The sequence below is a fragment of the Phyllobates terribilis genome, unplaced genomic scaffold, assembly GCF_046119375.1.
Source record: "Phyllobates terribilis strain yellow unplaced genomic scaffold, ASM4611937v1 Scaffold_12__6_contigs__length_324123572, whole genome shotgun sequence".
Taxonomy (NCBI): domain Eukaryota; kingdom Metazoa; phylum Chordata; class Amphibia; order Anura; family Dendrobatidae; genus Phyllobates; species Phyllobates terribilis.
The window spans coordinates 68,287,324-68,303,202 of record NW_027362772.1 but is presented as its reverse complement, the minus strand read 5'-3'; the positions used below and the strand labels follow the sequence as shown (position 1 = coordinate 68,303,202).

General features: G+C 44.9%; 1 protein-coding gene across 2 annotated transcripts in view; it reads right to left on the bottom strand.

The window, feature by feature from the left end:
- Positions 1-15,879, bottom strand: part of LOC141173078 (cell adhesion molecule CEACAM10-like) — a 196,445-nt gene that overhangs the window by 100,760 nt on the left and 79,806 nt on the right. For both annotated transcript variants that reach the window (XM_073657722.1, XM_073657723.1), the window contains exon 2: positions 10,399-10,752. In XM_073657722.1, the coding sequence (XP_073513823.1) occupies positions 10,399-10,752 (354 nt within the window). The remainder of the gene's footprint in view (positions 1-10,398; positions 10,753-15,879) is intronic.

The following is a 15,879-nucleotide window of genomic DNA, read 5'->3' as shown; positions in this document are numbered from 1 at the left end:
AGGTTGGAGGGAGAGGGCAGAGGAAGGAAGCATGATTCTTACCTCGCTACCAACACAACAAGGACTTGGTCCTTCTGGATGCGCAAGACACATGAGTGCCTTCTTGCTGCACTACCTGCAACATGACCCCCGGATTGTCAGAATTCGAAGTAATCCCGACTACTGGGTTGCCACACTCTTAGATCCCCGGTACAAAAGTATATTTGCCGAAATTATTCCTGCCATAAAAAGGTATTGACGAATGCAGGAGTATCTGTTGCAGAATCTTACATGTGCTTTTCCACAAAACACCAGTGGTGCACGTAGTGAATCTCACAGTTCTAACTTGCCAACGGTGGGACTGTCGAGTCTTCATCACTCAAACGGTAACAGTAACACAGTATCTGCTGGTAACAGCAATTTTGTGGAATCGTTTCACCACTTTTTTAGACCATCCTTTGCAAGGCCACAGGAGACAAGAAGTCTGACACATAGTCAATGCCTAGAGAGGATGGTACAGGAGAATCTCCAAGTGAACATCGAAGCCATGACTGTGTCACTGGACCCTTGCTCATTTTGGTATTCCAATCTTGAAAAATCGCCGGAGCTCGCCACTCACGCCTTGGAGATCTTGTCATGCCATGCAGCCAGCGTTCTCTCTGAACGTGTGTTCAGCGCTGCTGGTGGTGTGCTGACAGATAAGCGCACGCTGCTGTCCACTGAGAATGTAGACAGACTCACGTTCATAAAGATGATCAAATCATGGATTTGCAAGGACATTTCTACCCCTGTGTCATCCTTGGGAGACTAAAAGCTTGGGGATTTGGTAAAATCACCTCACCAACCGTTTTAAGCAACAGTGGGGCAATTGATGCCACTTAACCCTAGAACGCATGACCATAAAAATCTACACTTTCACATACCTGGGGCCCTTTAGGCCCGTGTGCAAATAACATGGAATAACTCAAACTCAAATGACAAACAACTATATACATGAAGAATACCTAGAGTTTCAAAATTCTAACTAAAGCAATCTTGCAGAAAATAGAAAACAATTAACTGGGCAAGCCTGCAAGGCCACAGGTATGCGTTTTAGGCTTAAGTGGTGTCTGTGCCACAATTTTGGGAGTCCCCTTGCTGTGTCTTACGTGACGTTGGCATCGTCAATTCCAGGTGGGTTGGGTCGCACCCCCCCCTTTTAACTGTAAGAAACTACATACACTATGGCTTGGGGTAACACAGATGGTTGAGTCTGAAGAGCTGTTTACTCAGAGGTCTGCTCCAAATCTTCAGTGTCTGCTAGTCAGCGTAGAATTTTTAACTGCATCTAGCCTAGGCAATACTTTGGGCGTAGTAGCCCAGCTGCGAAGCAAGCTGCACCGCCTGTGTATCTAATAAGAATTTTTAAATTAATCTAGCCTAGGCAGACTGTGGGGACCCCCAACCAAACCCAGATGCCAACAAGTGTAACTCTCCAACATGTCCTTTCTATTTCCAGGCCACGGAGGATCCAGCGTACTCGTATGCAGGACTCTGACCCCCACCCATCACTCTTAACGCTTGTTCCACTCCGTCCTGGAGTCCTGACAGGAATATGTCCAGTCCAATATCTATTAAGTGAACACCGTCGGGCCGTATGAGGCCTGCTTTATCTCCTTCCAGTTGTCGGTGTCGTATCACTACACCGCCTCTGTCTCTTCTAAATTTTGCCATCCGAATATTTATTACCCGCCTTGTCCATTCGATGGCCGTGATGTCTCGCGCACCTTGCCATACCGCTATCGGCACAATCTCTGACCATACTATAGCTAATTTTGTGAAAAATTCTCTGAAGCAATCAGTGTCTAGTTTCATTATTGCCATTAGTTATGCGCTCTTGTGATGACCTAGGTTGTTTACCCCGGCCTGTATAACTAAGATGACCGGACCTCTTGCCTCTCTCCCTACCTTGATTACCTCCATTAGTACCTGTGGCCATAGCAGGCCTCTAATACCTCTCCAGTTGAAATATGTGTTATGAAACTCTAATTTCCTCCCGCCTGGGCGGACTTTCGCCCTTTTTTGTGCCCAATATATATACGAGTGGCCTATCACTCACACTGTTGGCTTAGCGTCATCTGTAAAAGAAACAAACCACGTTAGGATAACAAGTCCGGTCTTATGTATCTCGCCAAACACGTGGATCGCCATCTCCCTATCCTCTGAACTTCCGTTTCTGACAGTCCTGCTCTTGCTGCTTCCGTGGCCGCACCTATGCGGAATGAGTATGTCCCGTAATCTTTGGGGTGGTTCCCTGCCGATGTTATGCATTTATTAAATATAGCTTGGAACAGGTATCTTGATAATGGCGTTCCATCAATGTGTGATACGAAGAAATTACTTTGTGATCTGATGGTTAGATATGTTTTTACTATTGTTACCCGACTCAGTGTACCGTTTGTGGGTTGTAGAAGTACCCAAGTACCCCTGCCCGCTGGAACCGTTTTCGATTGGTGTATGCATACACGTATTGCATTATTGGCTATGACTACTTCCTGGTGTAATAAGCGTCCACTGGTGGTAATTTTGGATTGAGGGACTAATTCGCTTATACATAGCGCCCCGAAGAAGGCGATCACAAATGCAGTAGACATTAGTGTTGCTTCAAATTGTGAGTGTCATGTTAATGGTGTTAGGGATAAGATGTGAGAAATCAGTTTTAGTGACACGGGACGGGACGTCTACATTCCTGACTTGGCTGACCCCTTTTCCACCCTTTTATGGATTGTCTGATGATGAATCTTTGTCACATCTCCCCAATTCAGTAGTTGGAAGTGAAATGCTACTCCGGTCAGACACCGCTGCGCTGACGCCCCTGATATGCCCCTCATCATTAGCTGGTGGAGAAATTCTATGGTGACTTGTGATCTGGCTTGTTCACATTGGTCAACCTGTCTGCCTGCTACTAGTCGTGTCCACTCTTCCCATGCCTTACCGTATGCTTGCCACGTTGACGGGGCAACTGACGCTCTGATTAATGGCATCAACTATTCGCCACTAGATCCCATAGGGAGGGTGGGCAACTGTTGCCCGATGGGTGGGCGTTGTGGAAGAGCTCTGTGAAAATCTGCCAATTGAATTGTTATAAAGCGTTAGCAGCAGCTTTATACCCCTCAGCATAGTGGCTAGCGCGGACCCATACATTGTGTTTTAGGCACAGGAATACTAGCCTGCGCAGTAGGCCTAGCACTGGGAGAGACGATGATGCCATCTTATTAATGCAGTGCGCTAGGCTGGTGTTTTGTGTTATGAAGCGTATATTTTTGTTAGCCAGGCGCGCGCCCCATATTTCTATTGCTACCACTATTGGGAAAAATTATTTTCAGGGCTAGATGCAGCTAAAAATTATTATTAATTTCAAAGCTGGTGGAGCTTGGTATAGATGGCCTAATACAATGAGTCCCACACACTGCTAGAAGCCCAAATATTTTTTCAGAGGTAGATGCAGATAAAAATTATTTTTAATTTGCAACCTGATGGAGGTCAGTATAGATGCACTAATAGAGAAAGTCCCACACACTGCCAGAAGGCCAAATATTTTTTCAGAGCTAGATGCAGATAAAAATTATATTCAATTTGCAACCTGATGGAGGTCAGTATAGATGGACTAATAGAGAAAGTCCCACACACTGCTAGAAGGCCAAATATTTTTTCAGAGCTAGATGCAGATAAAAATTATATTCAATTTGCAACCTGATGGATGTCAGTATAGATGGACTAATAGAACAAGTCCCACACACAGCTAGAAGCCCAAATATTTTTTCACAGGTACTGTAGATGCAGATAAAAATTATTTTTAATATGCAACCTGATGGAGGTCAGTATAGATGGACTAATAAAACAAGTCCCACACACAGCTAGAAGCCCAATATTTTTTCAGAGGTAGATGCAGAAAAAAATATATTCAGTTTGCAACCTGATGGAGGTCTGTATAGATGGATTAATAGAACAAGTCCCACACACAGCTAGAAGCCCAATATTTTTTCAGAGGTAGATGCAGAAAAAAATATATTCAGTTTGCAACCTGATGGAGGTCTGTATAGATGGATTAATAGAACAAGTCCCCCACACAGCTAGAAGCCCAATATTTTTTCAGAGGTAGATGCAGAAAAAAATATATTCAGTTTGCAACCTGATGGAGGTCTGTATAGATGGATTAATAGAACAAGTCCCACACACAGCTAGAAGCCCAATATTTTTTCAGAGGTAGATGCAGAAAAAAATATATTCAGTTTGCAACCTGATGGAGGTCAGTATAGATGGACTAATACAACAAGTCCCACACACAGCTAGAAGCCCAATATTTTTTCAGCGCTAGATGCAGACAAAAAATTATTTTGAATTTGCAACCTGATGGAGGTCAGTATAGATGGACTAATAGAGAAAGTCCCACACACTGCTAGAAGGCCACATATTTTTTCAGAGGTAGATGCAGAAAAAAATATATTCAGTTTGCAACCTGATGGAGGTCTGTATAGATGGATTAATAGAACAAGTCCCAAACACAGCTAGAAGCCCAATATTTTTTCAGAGGTAGATGCAAAAAAATATATATTCAGTTTGCAACCTGATGGAGGTCAGTATAGATGGACTAATACAACAAGTCCCACACACAGCTAGAAGCCCAATATTTTTTCAGAGGTAGATGCAGAAAAAAATATATTCAGTTTGCAACCTGATGGAGGTCTGTATAGATGGATTAATAGAACAAGTCCCACACACAGCTAGAAGCCCAATATTTTTTCAGAGGTAGATGCAGAAAAAAATATATTCAGTTTGCAACCTGATGGAGGTCAGTATAGATGGACTAATACAACAAGTCCCACACACAGCTAGAAGCCCAAATATTTTTTCAGAGGTACTGTAGATGCAGATAAAAATTATTTTTAATTTGCAACCTGATGGAGGTCAGTATAGATGGACTAATAGAGAAAGTCCCACACACTGCTAGAAGGCCAAATATTTTTTCAGAGCTAGATGCAGATAAAAATTATATTCAATTTGCAACCTGATGGAGGTCAGTATAGATGGACTAATAGAACAAGTCCCACACACAGCTAGAAGCCCAAATATTTTTTCAGAGGTACTGTAGATGCAGATAAAAATTATTTTTAATTTGCAACCTGATGGAGGTCAGTATAGATGGACTAATACAACAAGTCCCACACACAGCTAGAAGCCCAATATTTTTTCAGAGGTAGATGCAGTAAAAAATATATTCAGTTTGCAACCTGATGGAGGTCTGTATAGATGGATTAATAGAACAAGTCCCACACACAGCTAGAAGCCCAATATTTTTTCAGAGGTAGATGCAGAAAAAAATATATTCAGTTTGCAACCTGATGGAGGTCAGTATAGATGGACTAATACAACAAGTCCCACACACAGCTAGAAGCCCAATATTTTTTCAGAGCTAGATGCAGAAAAAAATTATATTCAATTTGTAACCTGATGGAGGTCAGTACAGATGGACTAATAGAATGATGCTATGCCCAAAAGATTTTACTTCACTAGGTGCAGTAAAAAAATTGGTATTCTATACACAGGTGGTATATCTTGCAACACAGATAGGCTACCCCACTGACTAACACACTCTGCAATAGGCCAAAAAGGATTAGCTTTGCTAGATTCAGCCAAATGCTGTGAAAAAACTTGCACAGCACTGGCACAGACCTGCCTGGCAAAAACTGATAGGAACTGATGTAACCTAGTCCTGAAAAGGACTCCAATTACAATTAGTCTTTACTCCCACAACCTATCTATTTAAGAGCACAGACCTGCCTGATAAAAGTCATAGGAAATGCTGTAACCTAGTCCTTAAAAGGACTGCAATCACAACTATTCCCTACTCCCAAGCTATCTGTAGATTTGTGCGAAAATTGGCTTGAAATTAACAAGGTATAGCGCACACAGCAACAGCGGTGCCGTCTAACACGCAGCTGCAGCAGTGAGAAAATGGTGGCGACGGGGAAAATGGCTTGGTCTTATAGGGCAAGGACATGTGACATACACTGCCAATGACACATGCCCTTGCTTGTGTGAAAAAAAGCACTTCGCTCCGTGTGTGCGCTGCTGATAGGCTGACAGATTGCACCTCCCCACTGTAAATGCGGGAAAGAGAAAAAAAAAATGGAGATCTTCATTGTTCCTGCAGAGATCCATCCCCTGCCCCTCCCCCCACCCCGCTGTACACTCAAACTGCGTATTAACATTAATTTTTATCATTACTGAGAAAAAATCCAGTTATGATTTTGGTGCACGAACAGTTATCGAACATAACCTCGAACAGCCGAATTTTTCTCAAATTGTTCGTGTTCGCCGAACGGCTCGAACACCGCCCAAAACAGCTCGAATTTGAGATTGGCGAACAGTTCGAGTAGAACAACGCTCATCTCTAGTTACAAGTTAGGGTTAATGGATCATTTTCCTTGGTTTGGGTGATAGACCCTATAATTTTAGGTTTAGTGACCGGTTCTGTAAATGAGGGAAAATTAGGAACAATTGTCAGGCACTGTATATCAGTTTCTATATAGATAAAGACTAAAATTGAAACAGTAATAAAGTAAAAGCTTATGTGTCTCAGAATAACTGAAAAATCATATTAATTGTATTAGTCATAGAAAGATCACAGTGTTTGCCATTTACTTGCTGCAAAAAAAAAAATTCCCAGACAGAATTAGAAAACTGCATCGTCTTTGAAATCTGCATCATTTCAATTCTTTAAGCGTTTTTTACAATAATCTTTTCACTTACAGATGTTTCATTTCTTGCAAAGTGTAGAGTTTAACCCTCCGTCACATACAATAGGCCTGACAGGCACATCTCTTTTACTTTCATTTCTCCTTCCTCACCAGATTGTGAGGAAATCCCCTCCCTCCAGGTTAAGTAAATGGTTTTTTTTGCACCTGATTATGTGAATTCTCTTTTATTACATCCCTATGAAGGTCACTGATCACTTTTAGAGCACTGAAATTGAAAACATTAGATATTATAGGTATTTTTCTAGCCTGCGCCTGACAGTCACATTGTATGTGAACTCGTTAGAACCGATATTGTATGTGACGGAGGGTTAAAAAATTTAAAATATTTCGGAAAAAAGTGGATTAGTTGTACTTGTCATATATAGTTTAGAACTAGGTTTGTGTGAAATTTCATCTCTTTCTAATAAAATCAAAAATTGTCCCTCTACTGTAGATATTTTGTTGTTCCAAAATTGACTATTCTCATATGTACTATGGAACTTGGTTTGTGTAAAATTTTGTCTCTTTCAAATAAAAATAAAAATTTTCCTGATACAGGTGGAAAAGTTTGGACCCTCGGTACTCGGTCCCCAGCCACCATTACTTCTCCTATTGTGGCGTCCCCACCTTGTACCAGCACGTGTCCAGGAACATCACCCACACCCTAACTAACAAGGTGACTGGAATTGTCCACTCAACAATCGACATGTGGACAAGTGCTTGTGGACTTCTACACCAGTTCCTGCACCCCCTCATCCTCCATCTCCGATATGTTATCTCACGCACATCAGCCGGAAGCTGGAAGTTCTGCAGCATTGACTCAGTGAAGTGGCAACAGGCTCTGCTGCAGCTAATTTGGCAGGCAAACAGGATACCATTGTAGAGTTATTGAAAGGCATAACAGACCAGACAGATCTGTGGACCTTGCCGCTGAACCTGCAACCAGGCATGTTTGTGTGTGATAATGGGAGTAACCTGGTGGCAGTTGTGAAACTTGGCAAGCTCACACACATACCATGCTTGGCCCACGTGCTCAACTTAGTCGTTCAGCGGTTTCTGATAACCTACCCAGATTTGACAGAGATTCTGGTCAAAGTATGCCGTGTCAACACCCATTTCCGCAAGTCAGAAATAGCTGCCGCCGCTTCGGCGCTACTGCGGCAGTGCATGCAAGTGCCAGCTCACCGACTGATATGCGATATGCCATGCTCTGGAACTACACACTGCACATGCTGGCTAGGCTTTGTGAGCAGTAGATACCAGTAGTGGATTACCAGCTGTAACCCGCCAATCGGTATTCTGATCAGCCTTCACACATAACAACTGAAGAGTGGGTATAGATGTCAGACATTTGTGCAGTTCTCCAAGACTTTGAGGACTTCACAAAGATGGTGAGCAGTGAGAATACCATAATTAGTGCAACAATCCCACTTCTGTGCCTGTTAAACATGAAGATGTGCATGCGGACCAGGTAGAGAAGGAGAAAGACATGAGACAGGGAGATATTACCAACCTAGCCTCATCTCATCTGCTCAGTGAAGATTGGGTAACAATGAGGAGGTGGAGGTTGAGGAAGAGGAGGAGGAACAGGATTTGGTGGCAAGCACAAAAGAGGCTAGTACCCACACAAACTTCATCCCTTCTCTGCTACATGGTTGGGGTGAGGAGGGGAAAGAGGAGGAAGAGAGGGAAGAGGAGCAGATGTAGTAAGCCTCATGGTGGAGACAGGGAACTGTTGGCTGTAGGAAGCTTGTGACATATGGCAGACTTTACGTACTGCTGCTTTTCCCATTACCCTCGTGTTACATTCATCTTGGCCAAAAAAAGAGTACAGGTTGTTCAGCCTGCTTGACCCATGTTACACGGAGAACTTTGCAGGTCTTCATCCTGAGGTGTAGAGGTCTTCTAAAATGGTGCCATACCAGAAGGCCATTGTGGAAAATATGTTAAAAAACTCCCATCAGACAACGCTAGCGGCAGGTGGCAAGCTTCCATGCCCAACCAAGGAGGAAAGGTGAGGGAGACACACACCAGGTACAGCAGAGGCAGGGGTACACTATCAAAGGGCTGGGCAAATTTCATAACACCCTCCCAGCTCCATGCCTTCATGACCGGGTATTTTTGACAAGGAGGGAAACATTTTTAAAGATGGTCAAGCAATACCTGGCCAACCAAACCAGCGTTCTCCATAATGACTAAGGGCGCGCTCAGCTCCAGAAACATGTCAAAGTGTTTTTAACGCCAACATGTGGAAAAAATAAAGTTTGAAGATTGTTTTAACTGGAGGTGCCTTCCCACTTCATGCTTTTGATGGATTTATCTCCGGATCAGCAGTTTTGGATACAGCTCTCCACTGAGATGAAGCAGGCATGAGATGATATAGTAAGGTGAGATTTTTTTCCTTTTTTCTAGAGATAGCCAAGATGATTGTGTATAAAATTATGGTAGTCTCACGTTCAAAGCAGTATTGGATGGTGAGATATGGAACTTGAAAGTCAAGAGTTCAAAACATTGTTACCCTTTTGTTTGTTACTGAATACATATTAACATAGATCACCTGAAAACCAATTGCGCAATGACGTTTTATCACTCAGCCAAAGGTTAGGCATTCAGGCTTCCATGCAAATCGGTCTGAGATCGGACTGGCCGTGGCTCTCCCAACCCAAGAAATATCTGAAGAACTTTGCTTGAGAGACCCGTGGCCAGTCCATGCTTTGTGGTTTGATCTCTGACTGATGTGTATGGACTTCTGAATGAGACTTTAGTTAAACCCTGTGTTTCGGGTGTGTCAGGTGTAATAGACAGGCGCTCTGGATCTGGTTGTAGAAGGTCACTGTGCTTGACATTGTAGACACCTTCTTAATCCTTCTTCCTTTAAGATCCAGCAGCGACCTCCCTCTTGCTGCTGATTGACACATTCTTGCATGTAAGTTAAAAATCCTCAGTTTGATCCAGGCAATCGCTTGTGATAGTTCTATGTTCCTTTGTGCTGGCTTGGAGCACTAGCTTCCCCTCCCTATCAATGGCCAAGCTCTAGGGTTTAAGGTCCTGCTCGGCGATAGGTGTGGAACCTACGTAGGGACGGTAGGGTAGGCAGGGTGTTATTAGATCTGCCTAAGGGTCTCCACTCCCCCTTTCCCTAGTGTTTGGGCTTCCTCCCCCTCGTCCCATCATGTTGCACTTAGTCTTTCCCACACCTTGCGTGACATCCTGAGCAACTGCATTGGCATTAGATCAAAGTAATGACTGAGTCAATGACCACTGCTTCCCAACAAGTATTCTATCTTTAATCCACGCATGAAAATGGCAATTTTGGTTGGAAAAACCCAACAAAAATTACCACAGATTAATAGTTTTCCAGTTATTAACCATTAGGATGGTAATAAACCCATGCAGATCCCTCCAAAATGTCCTGGAGCCATACATTCTGATGTCAGATACCTAATCGTGTATGAAGAGTTTCTCTTGGCAGGCAATTAAAGTCCACGGTTCATTTCTCTATTGCAGGTTAGGAAATAGAAGCTGACATCTGATTGGCTGTGATGTGTAATTAATTAGGACACTTTTCCTTGAGACAGTTCTCAGAAATGAGGCGCAGTGTGTAACAAACGGAGAGAGGGAAATAGAAAGTCATACTCACCATAGATAGTAAGGATCCCTTTTACTTTCTCTAATGATTTCTCCCTATATATCTCTGCTGTATATCTCCCCTCATCTGTGATCTGAAGATCTTTGATGCGTAATGATCCATTATTAAAGACTGAGATACGATCATTGTGCTGTTTTCCAGGAAATATTGTGGAACTTCTAGGAGAATATTTCACAATGAAAAGCCAAGGAAAGCTATCTTGTCCTTTATACCAGGTGACACTGTCCAGTATCTCATTAATCCCAGAAAGGCTGAGGGTGACAGACCCATTGATAACCGGATACTGAGGGATCGGCTGGATACTGATCTGTCCACTGGTCACATCCATCGTGAAGATGAGGAGAACTAAAAGAGAAAAGCTCATCAGATTCTATATAGTTTTTACATTCCCTCAAAACTTTGTTAAACCATTATTGACTTAGACATTTGCTGTGTATCTGGATGTATACACTGGACATAGACCTGATACTGATACGTACTCCACTCCTGCGCCAAAAGGACAATCTTATGGTATCTGCCAGATCAATAGGACCTTATGGACATATTCAGAGTATAAAAAAACATTTCCTGATTCATAAATACAAAGTACAAGGCTAGAAAAGTGAAAATCATCTGTTGCCTTGTGTCTGATGGAAGGGTGATGGCTGCAGCCCATCAGACACCGTTTTTTTTTCTTGTACCTGTAATAAAAGGAACAATTTTCATAAGTGTTTTGGGTCAGATCTTTATCATGTTTGGACCATTTGCACCATCAATGATTTTTTTTCATGTGCAAAAAAAAAAATCCAAAGCTTCTCTGGCCCAATAAAATGTTAAAAACGGACATTTCAGATTGCAAATAAATGGTGTCCATGTGCTCTGCAGTATAGGGCTTTTAGAAGCCCTATACTTATATGGATGGTTTTAAATCGCATCCCGAATCCAAAATGGACGTCTCTATCTGTGGCCGCTATAGGCCTGTGAGACGGACAGAGGAACCCCCCTCACCCGCATGTAATCGCACATTCAACCATATCACCATCCTGTATGCTGATACAGATGAAAGCAATGATGGAAGAAGGAGCCGTCTGCTCCCTCCCCCATAATTCTCCTCTGAGATCTGATGTCTCAGCGCAGTGGGCACGATGACGTCACTTCATCTGTGCAGTGCAGAGCTGCAGAACACACGTTGAAGAGACCGTAGCAAAAGGGGAAATGAGGAGAGGCGAGTATTTTTTTTTTTTTAAAATAAAAATGTATATTTTTTATACAATATGGAAGACCATATGGGGCCCATTATTCTGTTTGGAGGACCATATGAGGCCCATTATGCTGTGTTGAGCACTATGTGGGCCCGTTATAATATAAGGATAACTGTGTAGGGTCCATTATTATGTATGAAGGACTGTATGGGCCCCATTATACTATATGGAGGACTATGTTTGGCCCATTATACCATATGGAGCACCATGTGGGGCCCATTATAGTGCATAGAAGACTATGTGGACCCATTATACTGTTATAGTGATATGGGGGGTCATTATACTATATGGAGGACTATGTGGGGCCCAGTATACTATATGGAGGGCTATGTGGGCCAATTATACTGTATGGAAGGATTTATGGGGCCCATTATACTATATAGAAGGCTGTGTGGCAGGGTTGGACTGGGCCGGGTGGCAGAGGGGCAATTGCCCCCCAGGCCGGTCCTCCAGCAGCGGTTTTGCAATCAGCCATCACCTTGGCCAAGCGGCCCAAACTGTGCCGCCTGACGGCAATACTGCCGCGGCCACTCGCCTCTGCACGCGAACGCGCCATCCCATCAGGGCTCCTGACCTGATGGGAGGACGCGCGGCCTGCTGGGAGAGCGTGCGGCCTGCTGGGAGAGCACGTGCAGAAAAGAGTGGCCGTGGCGCTAGTGAAAGGAGGATGGCTCGTGGGCCCAAAGGTAAGTAGGAATCAGCGTTGGAATGGCTGAGGTGAGTATTTGATTATTTTTTTAATATGGTCATTATACTGTGAGGAGCATAAACACAGGGCCATAAAGACAATACACAGCACTATGCAGGGCCTTGTATACAATACACAGCACTATGCAGGGCCATAAATACAATACGAAGCACTATGCAGGGCCATAAATACAATACACAGCACTATGCAGGGCCATAAATACAATACACAGCACTATGCAGGGCCATAAATACAATACACAGCACTATGCAGGGCCATGTATACAGTACGGAGCACTATGCAGGGCCATAAATACAATACGAAGCACTATGCAGGGCCATGTATACAGTACGGAGCACCATGCGGGGCCATAAATACAATACACATCACTATGCAGGGCCATAAATACAATACACATCACTATGCAGGGCCATAAATACAATACACAGCACTATGCAGGGCCATGTATACAGTACGGAGCACCATGCGGGGCCATAAATACAATACACATCACTATGCAGGGCCATAAATACAATACGAAGCAGTATGCAGGGCCATGTTTACAGTAGGGAGCACCATGCGGGGCCATAAATACAATACACATCACTATGCAGGGCCATAAATACAATACACAGCACTATGCAGGGCCATGTATACAGTACGGAGCACCATGCGGGGCCATAAATACAATACACAGCACTATGCAGGGCCATATATACAATGCGAAGCAACATGCGGGGCCATGTATACAGTACGGAGCACCATGCGGGGCCATGTATACAGTACGGAGCACTATGCAGGGCCATGTATACAGTACGGAGCACTATGCAGGGCCATGTATACAGTACGGAGCACCATGCGGTGTCAAGTATACAGTACAGAGCACTATGCAGGGCCATATATACAATACGAAGCAACATGCGGGCCATGTATACAGTACGGAGCACCATGCGGGGCCATGTATACAGTACGGAGCACCATGCGGTGTCAAGTATACAGTACAGAGCACCATGCGCGGCCACGTATACAGTACGGAGCACCATGCGGGGCCATGTATACAGTACGGAGCACCATGCAGGGCCATGTATACAGTACGGAGCGCTATGCGAGACCTTGTATACAGTACGGAGCACTATGCAGGGTCATGTATACAGTGCGGAGCACGATGTGGAGCCATGTATACAGTACGGAGCACTATGCAGGGCCATGTATACAGTATGAAGCACTATACGGGGCCATTTATACAGTACGGAGCACTATGCATGGCCATGTATACAGTACGGAGCACGATGTGGAGCCATGTATACAGTACGGAGCACTATGCAGGGCCATGTATACAGTACAGAGCACTATGCGGGGCCATGTATACAGTATGGAGCACTATGCAGGGCCATGTATACAGTACGGATCACCATGCAGGGCCATGTATACAGTACGGAGCACCATGCGGGGCCATGTATACAGTATGAAGCACTATGCGGGGCCATGTATACAGTACGGAGCACTATGCGGGGCCATGTATACAGTACGGATCACCATGCAGGGCCATGTATACAGTATGAAGCACTATGCGGGGCCATGTAAATGTAATGCAGGTACCGGAATGCAACGCACAGAGACACAAGGCGAGAACAGTCAGAGATGTTTGTAAACAGTTTTATACAACAGGTATACTGAAACAAGGGATTAGCAACAAGGGTAATGAACAGAGGTTTGAAATATCAGAAAAATACGAATTTTCTCAAAGTAAGGCGCAGTCTCTTAAAATAAGGCGCAGTCTCTTAAAGTAAGGTGATGCCCTCAAGCATGAGAAGCACCACACAAGTTCTTTAACCGTGAATTTGGCCCTAGCGGGGGTCACCGGTTATTCCCGCTAGGCCGTGAGTCTCTTTCCGGATGAATTCAATTAAATCACGTTGTGCTACTTTAGCCCCAGGTTCCTAGTATCCTCAGCAGGCACAGCACTCAAGTCACAACTGTGAGGGATCCGGAGCTCTTTTGCCGGTGCCCGGCTGGAGCACCTCTAAGGCCTCTGGATTTGGCCTGTCACGCGGGGTTTCTCAGGACGCAGGGAGCACGTCTGCTCCTCTCTGCTGCTTGGCGCCAAAGACCCCTCAGGTTTGGCGCGCTGGCCTCTTATCTCTCTGAACTCCTTCCTGGAAGTCACCTGATCGGGTCCAGCCTCTGAATCTGCCCTCCCTGCAACTTCCTTTGTATATTTTGGTTCCGCTTGACTGTCTCTGGCCAGTAGATGGCAGTCTCGCTCCATCCTTGAAACGTCATGTTGCAGTTCTTTTACAAGCTTTTTAGCTCGTACTACATTCCTCTCTCCTTTTTGCTCGCCAGTCCTCGGGCGAGTGGATTCCTCGCAGAATTGATGTCTCCTTCCAGGCAGTGCAAGCTCAGACAGGAGTTGGGCACACTTCTGCGTTTTCTGTTGGATTCGAGACCAGATAAACTCTTCCTGAGCATACCGGTTAGGAGGAATTCCGGCATTAGCCCGCTTAGTTCTGCGGGGCTCTTCTTGCGGAGGAGACTCCGGGAGATCCGAGGAATCAACTACTGGGGATTGCAAATGGGGAGTAGCACCAACGGTTCTGACGGGCCCAACTGCATTGTGGCCCACCCTTCTTCATCCCCCCAAGGTTCCTGTATGTGGCACTTCAGCCAACACGTCTGAGGGCCCAGCCCTGTTACAGACTTCTGCTTCAGAGGAGCAAGGTTGCAACATATTACGGTGCAACACCCTGGATGTCGCGGCGTCATCCCCTTCGGGCCTAACCTCGTAGACGGGGTTGTCTGGGTGAACCTTCTTTACCACCCGATATGGTATTGCCTCCCAACGATGGTCCAGCTTACTCCCAAATCGTTTAGCCCTCACCAGCACTCGGTCTCCTGGCTGAAGCGATCCACCTGTGGTCGGGGGCCGAACTGCATGCTCTACTTCCTGAAACTTCTGAGCAACCAGTCTTCTCACGGTATGGAGTCGACGCTGGTGTTCTCGAATCCAGGTACTTGGGCTACTGCCCGGACCGGGGTCTTCTGAGTCTAGCTCCAGTTCGGTGATTTCTCGGCCACTTCTTCCAAACAGCAACATGTAGGGGGTGTAGCCGGTGGTTGCATGAACTCGATTATTATACACCCACACCAGCTCGGACACGAATTCGGGCCACTTCATCTTTTTGTCCGCTTCCAGTGTTCGCAACATTTGCAACAGGGTTCGGTTAAAGCGCTCGCATGCACCGTTCCCTTGCGGGTGGTAGGGCGTTGTCCGGGAACGGTCGATCCCATAGATGCGGTATAGCTCATCCATCACTCGTCCTTGGAAGCAGGCCCCCTGGTCAGAATGTATTCACTTCGGGCACCCATAAATCCGGATGAAATCTTGACAGATGGCCTTGGCTGCGGCTTCTGCCGTCTGATCTTTAGTGGGCGTCACTACTGCAAACTTGGTGAAGTGATCAGTCATGACTAAACAGTGTCCATAACCGTTGTATGAAGTTCCTACCATCAAGTAGTCAATCATCAATACTTCCAAGGGGG